Below are 7,336 nucleotides of genomic sequence, written 5' to 3'. Positions count from 1 at the left end.
CTCATATGATAATCAGACGGTGTTTTGTTTGCAGAAAATCGTTTTTTGTGCAGAAAATTATTTTTTTTATCATAAAATCGTTTTTCATGCAGTTTTTTAGATCGAAAATTGAAAAAAAATCAAAGAGTAATTTATTTAGATATGAAAGTTAACATAAATCGTATCAATCACCACGAATTACGAAAAAAAATGCTAAAATCAAACATGAAAGAACGGCAGAATGACGACGAAACGATGGCGGAGCAACGGTAGAGCGATGAAGGAACGATGAAGAAGAGAAAAACAAAAATAGAGAAGAAATAAAAAAGAAGCAAAAAAAATGGCGAACAAAGAAGAAAAGGGAAAAGAAGAAGAAGAAAGAGAGAGAGAGAGGGAGAGAGAGAGAGAGAAATAAAAAAAATGATAGGTTGTAATATAATTAGAGTAAAAGAATTAAAGTAAAATAATAATAAAAAGTAGGTATAATTATAATATAAACATGTTTTAGAGTAAAAAAATAATTGTCTTGAAAAGGCGAGATATTTTCTCGATTTTTTTCTTGTTGAGATAGGAAATCATATTGTTTGTGTAAAAAACCCTTACCCTTTACTCTTTCGAGCCCTACATACAAACACCTAAATTTTCAAATAAGCATACCTTAACTTCCTTTCCAAGTTTCCTCAAAAAAAAAGCAACTTCCATTCGAAGAATCAACTCAAGCCGTCATTCTCCAACAATTATCAACCTCAGCCTCTCATCAGAAAACAACAACGATTGCAGAAGTTTCTCCCGGCGAGCGACGTGCGGTAGTGAACTACAACCTGTACTCTTTTTTAATCAGTTCATAGTAGAGCTCGTAATTATTTTTCTTGAGAGTTCAATTCAATCTTTATCCTAATGATTTTTGGGTCCTGCTTGCATTTCATTCTTGGTTTGCTACATTTTGTATTAATTAGTCTGCAATAATTGTTTCTTTTTTATTTGAAATTAAATAATTCTGGTTTTTCAGTTTCGTTTTTGTTATAGCTTAGATTTAATTAGTTTTTTTAGGGAAATTATATAATTTAGGTTTAGTTACGTTTTTAGGATAATTAGGGTTGGTTAAAGTTTAATTAGAGTTTTAATTAAGCTTGATTAGGATTTCAGTTTGCATTTTAATTAGGGTTAATTAGAGTAGGTGGCACGGGCACGGACACGGACTCAGATACGGGGAAACGGGACACTCGGATACGGTGAAAAGGTGTTATCTTAGGTTTCCTATGTAAAAAATGAAGTTTCGTGTCCGAAACGTCAAGTGTCCGAAACGGGGCACGTTAATTGAATGAATTGATCGTGCTACCTTAATCCGGTGTTCCAGTTTCTCGTGTTTTTTGCCTTTCAGAGGGGTGAAAATGATACAATTTTGCAGAAATTAGGTTTTTTGACCGATTTTTTTTCCTTTTAAAAACGGCCTTTTTGATATTCCGTGCCAAGCTGAGGGGTGATTTAATCCTTTGTTCTTGATATTTTACATTTCAGTTACTCTTTTTTTTTAATATAAAAAGAGAAAACACCAATTGTGCAAAACCTCTTGACAAGGTTTGTTCTGATTCAGATGGAAAACCAAAGGAGTAACAGCAGCAGCAGTTGTGTAGCAAGTAGCAACTACAGTTATATTAATGACAAAGATGATATAGATGTAAATGAGAACAATAAGCAATGGAAAGCTGAAGAAGCAATTGCTGGAAACCAAGCGGCACTCGAAGCTTTACGTGAATTTATACTTTCCCCCCTCTTTTATTCACAAGAAGCTAAAATTCTCGGTCTTACAGTAATATATTCAACTACTACCACATTAAATTTATTTCGTTTTGTTATGTTATAGATTTCAATGATCTGATCTGTCTATTTTCTATTCTCTTTAGTGGCCCAAAGGTTTGCTTATGTATGGTCCACCTGGAACCGGGAAGGTATTTCTTTTACCTTGAATCATATCAATTTTAACTTTATGTTGTTTGTAAAAATTCTTCAGTCTTTGTTATTTGATGATAGCATGTTGTTGTTTATGCATGGTGGTATTTTATTATGTTTTGTCCTTTTATGCAGACAAGTTTGGTGCGAGAAGTTGTTAAGGAATGTGGTGCACTTTTAATTGTCATCAGGTAGTGTCCAGTTTCACTTCCTCCACACATTGCTGTTCTGCAATTGGTTGTGCTTACGCTTTGGTCATACCATAGATCGTTTTAACGAACTTGTGTTCATTTGAATATGTGGATATGCCCTTTCAGTTCGCAGTCTGTTCATAGAGCTTATGCTGGAGAAAGTGAGAAAATTCTGCGTGAGGCATTTTCAGAGGCAGCATCTCATGCACTCACAGGCAAACCGTCCGTAATTTTCATAGATGAAATAGATACACTGTGTCCACGCCGTGATTCAAGGTATGGGATATGTTTTTTTTAATATCGTTCATTTTATGAGGGGGCGTTAGTGCTTTCATTGTAGGTCTTACTCTTGCATAATTTAATAAGGATTTGTGGAGAGTAAATATTCCTTTTATAAATTTAACTTGGACTTTTGAATGCAGACGGGCGCGGGATGTTCGCATAACCTCTCAACTTTCTTGTTTAATGGATGCAAACGCACGGCCATCTAATTCCTTAGCTCACGTTGTTGTGGTTGCATCAACTAACAGGTTGTTTTCTCATTCTTCTGATCAAGCTATTATATATTATATTTTCTTGGATTTCCATTTAACTTAATGAAATCAAAATATGCTACATGAAAAGATGGTATTTATGCTGCACTTTTTGAAGCTATCTTATAGCATATAAGTATTATATATTACAAATGTAAGATGTTTTATTGTTCTGGTTGGGAGGTCGACTTTGTAATTACTTGTTTATGCGTATCAAATTGGCTGTGTATTCAATTTTTTGATAGTATATACAATGTGTGATTATAGTTTATTTATTTTTAATCTGAGTAGCTTAGATACTTCATACTTGAATTCTGCATAACACTCGGCTTCTATAGACCTTCTTTTTCATTTCTTCTCTTCTTAACATCCATTCTTAAGCTGCGCGTGTCTGGTGATGTCTCTTGCAAAATAATTGTCTGGGATACTTATATCAGATCAGCTGTTAGGGTAACATTCATCAGAATTTTTAATTGTTTGTTTGTTTGAAACTTACAAGTTACAATGTGTCATTACTGTGTAGAGTTGATGCAATTGACCCTGCACTAAGAAGGGTAGGGCGTTTTGACTCTGAAATAGAAATTACGACACCTACTGTAGAAGAGAGATTCCATATATTAAAGGTAAAGTTCCAGACGCTCAGTTTTATAAACATATCTTAGTTGCAACATGGTAAAGGTTCTGCTATGGTACTTAAAGTACTTGCAGTAATTATTTGGAAAAGTAATGAAATTCGCAATTGAATGGTCCGCAGTTTTTAGATGTCTGTTGGATGGAGGTTGTTTTCTCTCATTCCAATTACAAATTATGGAAAATTTAGTTCTGATATACATGCAATATTATTTCCAGTTGAACTCCCACTTAACATTATATTTTTTTCCCTAGATTAGTTTGTTCAAAGTATTCCAAATTAAACAATATTTCGAACTGAAATAAGTTGGATATTAGTTTACTTCCAAGCATATTTAACAAGCCTAGTGTTTGATTTTTGTGTTTCCTTTTGATAAGAAAAGATGTATAATATGTAATTTTCTTTTCCTTTTTGATGGTTTTCAGCTCTACACTAAAAATCTTCCTTTGAAACCCAATGTTGACTTGCAAGCCATTGCTGCATCTTGTAATGGGTATGCTGGTGCTGATCTACATGCTTTATGTCGTGACGCCAAGGATTTTGCTAAAGGAAACGCTGGTGTGTTTTGCTTAACTATGGAAGATTGGGAACATGCTAGATCTGTGATTGGCCCTAACATAACAAGAGGTGTGACAGTGGAAATCCCCAAGGTGCGCTGGGAAGATATTGGCGGACTGAAGGATGTGAAGGTTTGTAATCATATACATACTTTGCACATCTTTATTGTAGCTGAGTGAACTTTGGTGATGCCTATATTTATCATTGTAGAAGCTGAAAGTTTCTTGTGTTTCTCTACTGTCAGGAAAAGCTCCAACGAGCTGTTGAGTGGCCTATCAAACATTCTGCGGCATTTTCAAGAATGGGAATATCACCTGTCCGTGGTGTGCTTCTGCATGGGCCTGCTGGATGCTCTAAAACAACTCTTGTTAAGGCTGCAGCTAACGCTGCCCAAGCTTCCCTTTTTTCCTTGAGGTTTGATAATTTATTAAAGCTAACATTATTATAGCAAATTGTCCTGGTTGTGCTCCAATAAAAAAATAATACTTCCATCAACATTAGTGATTCTTTTTGTAGACCAAGAAAAATCCTATTATGCGATAGTTGATTCCTCTTGGAGAACAATTTGGTTATAAAAGAATCAAAATGCCGGTTAATTTTATCATGTCATATTTGTCTCTCACCTCCATCGCTGTAAAATGCTTAGTTTTAATTTCATTTTTACTTTCTGAGTACTTGGAAACTGCGTTCAGTTGTGCAGACTTATATTCAATGTATGTTGGAGAGGGTGAAGCATTGCTGCGTAACATATTCCAAAAAGCTCGCCTTGCAGCTCCTAGCATAATATTTTTTGATGAGGTTGATATTGTTGCTGCCAAACGGTGAGTTATTTTCATTTTGTCAAATCTGGTATGCATGAGCACTCATGCAGTGTATCTTTATGAACATTTTCTTTTCATGGCAGAGGTGGGGATTCAAGTAATAGCAGTACAGTTGGAGAGAGGCTTCTATATACTTTGTTGACCGAAATGGATGGTCTGGAAGAAGCTAAGGTAAGTGCTAATGCCATGGACTCATGATTAAACTTTCCATTTATCTTAAAACTATGCTTGTAGAAAGTTGGAGAGTTAAATCTAACTTTGTTGTCTATGATTTAAACCTTTTTTGTATAAGGGAATTCTTGTATTAGCTGCCACAAATCGTCCTAATGTAATAGATGCTGCTCTTATGCGTCCAGGGCGTTTTGATATGGTAAGAAATCCATCTGATCGTATGACTTATATTCTTCCCAAATCCTCGGTTATTGTCGTTCATATAACCTTGTTTTATCCTTTGTTTTCTCTTCTATGATGGTTTTTCAAATCTAAATTCCATAATTTCTATAACATGTAAAGTTGTTTTCTCCTAAGGTATTGCATATCTGAAATCGAATTAACTTAATTAGTTATGTTGATCTTGCATTATGGGATCTCTGCAGAGTACTGAAAATCTGAAAGGTACTTACTTATTACTAATAGTACAAATATGACATTGGATCTTAATTACTGACACATAAAAGCCTAGCTTGAAATATAATTTTTGTGCATGAATTTTTTATTCTTGATTTTGCCAAAACAAATTTCGTTAGACACAACATATATATGTAGATATCCTAAAAAAAGCAGAATCTGATTACAAAAATGCAAAGTTGCTAAAAGGGCATCATAACCCTGTGCCATCTTTTATTAAATGATTTCTAAGCATTACAAAATTCCTTTGTTGTTTTCTAGTGTCTGCAAAATGAAGTTTATTAAATTAACATTTATTTCCGAAATCTTGTTTTTATTTAATTGTTTGAATTGCAGGTGTTGTATGTACCTCCACCTGATTTTGAGAGTCGATATGAGATACTTCTTGTTCATACCCATAAAATGAAAATAGGCGATGATGTTGATCTAAGAAGAATAGCAGAAGATACAGAGTTCTTTACAGGGGCAAATCTAAAATGTCTTTGTAATGAAGCTGGATTTGCTGCTCTGAGGGAAGACATGTCAGCCACTATCATGTGCAACCGTCATTTCAAGATTGTAAAGGAGTCGCTGAAACCAACATTAACTAGGGCGGATATAGAAGAGCACTTATCATTTATGAAGACCCGCAAGACCTCTTCTAACCGAATTGGATCTTATAATGGTGATCGCGGTGGACAGAGTCACAAGTTGTTCCGTATGACTTCTACTCTTATAATTGGTGTATTAAGCTTTGTATTGCTTGCATTGTTAGAGGTGTGCATTGGTCGGTTTGTTTTGAGATATGCCAAAGCCGAACATATCCGAATTTATTTTTAAAAAAACCGAACTGAACTGAAATTTTTGATTTTTTTTTACCTGCTAAAGAACTATTAATATTCATAAATCATGCAACCTGTTAAGCCTACTCGTTTTCAATTAATATTGCGAGGGAAACAATCACATTGGGACATGCTAATAAAACATGCTTTTATCACAACTAAATCTACTCGTTTTCAAGTATATCAACCTTCAATTCAAAATACCAAATCCATAATCAACAATACAAATTTAGAAGGTCTGATATCTTAAAAAATTCCGACCTTGTAGCACTTTTTTGATCTTACCACATTGAAAATTTGTCAAATTGATACGCATATTTTATATAGGATTTTTCCAAGTATTTGATATAGTATTATTGCATATTTTGAGGATATTATGCTTGGAAAGGTGTTTATTTTGTAGGTTTATGCGTATGGAGTGAAGCGAATCAATTTGGAGCAAATTGGAGAAAAGCTGGAAAAAGTGCCTAGTTCCTCAAAAGTGCCTCCAGACACTATTGAGGAACTGGCCCGGATTACAATCTGCGAATCCTTTGTGGCCAATTCCTCAAAAGTGCCTCCAGACACTATTGAGGAACTGGCCTGGATGTACCTGCGAACCTAAAACGTGAAAATCCTTTTTCAACGCGGATTTGGATCCGATTTCAACTACAACTCTTGCAACACATCAAGGACTCCTCCACTATATAAAGACATCTCAAGATCATGTATTCTATCTAGTTTTTCATTATTTTCTTTTCTACAAATAATTTGTCTTAGGTTAATTTTCTTTTAGTCCTTAGTTTTATTTCAAGACTTAAATCTTCGAAGCTTTGATTCGAAGACTTGTGTTCCGAATTATTCCAGGTTTTTATTCAAGTATTTTTATTTTCAATCTATTGTTTTAATTATGTTCATTATTATTAATTGCTTAGTTAATTCAATTATGTCTAGTTAAATTTCTTGACTTGGAATATTGTGAGTAGTATGGATGCTAGATTTAAATTCTGAAAACTAATTTTTATATCTTTCTTTGTTAATGCAATCCTTCGTTATTGAGAGTAATGCTTGTGATTGAGTAGCTAACAATTGCATGAACTTAGAATAAATTGTGAGGAGGGGACTTAAGCAATTTAATTGGAAAAGGGTAACCAAGGCATAATTACAAAACATGAGTCCGACCACCATGTTTGCGTTATGTGGTCTATGTGGATAACTAATCGATAATGCGTTGTTTATAAATTGC

General features: G+C 34.1%; 1 protein-coding gene across 2 annotated transcripts; it reads left to right on the top strand.

Moving 5' to 3' along the window:
- The first annotated feature begins 599 nt into the window (after nucleotides 1–599).
- LOC126670642 (cell division control protein 48 homolog B-like) lies at nucleotides 600–6,985 on the top strand. Of its 2 annotated transcripts, none has more exons than XM_050364419.2 (13): nucleotides 600–785; nucleotides 1,574–1,789; nucleotides 1,884–1,928; nucleotides 2,065–2,120; nucleotides 2,247–2,396; nucleotides 2,543–2,650; nucleotides 3,177–3,276; nucleotides 3,710–3,973; nucleotides 4,087–4,256; nucleotides 4,535–4,663; nucleotides 4,747–4,834; nucleotides 4,956–5,033; nucleotides 5,627–6,985. In XM_050364419.2, exons 2-13 carry the CDS (start codon nucleotides 1,574–1,576, stop codon nucleotides 6,107–6,109), a joined length of 1,887 nt encoding a protein of 628 aa, XP_050220376.1. In that variant the 5' UTR covers nucleotides 600–785; the 3' UTR covers nucleotides 6,110–6,985. The 2 variants fall into 2 exon arrangements, with proteins under 2 accessions (XP_050220376.1, XP_055960419.1); XM_056104444.1 differs by having other exon boundaries at nucleotides 1,558–1,789.
- Nucleotides 6,986–7,336: the final 351 nt, after the last annotated feature.

The sequence above is a fragment of the Mercurialis annua genome, linkage group LG2 (genome assembly GCF_937616625.2).
Source record: "Mercurialis annua linkage group LG2, ddMerAnnu1.2, whole genome shotgun sequence".
NCBI lineage: Eukaryota > Viridiplantae > Streptophyta > Magnoliopsida > Malpighiales > Euphorbiaceae > Mercurialis > Mercurialis annua.
The sequence above is the reverse complement of the archived record's forward strand: the minus strand, read 5'-3'. Positions and strand labels throughout refer to the sequence as shown.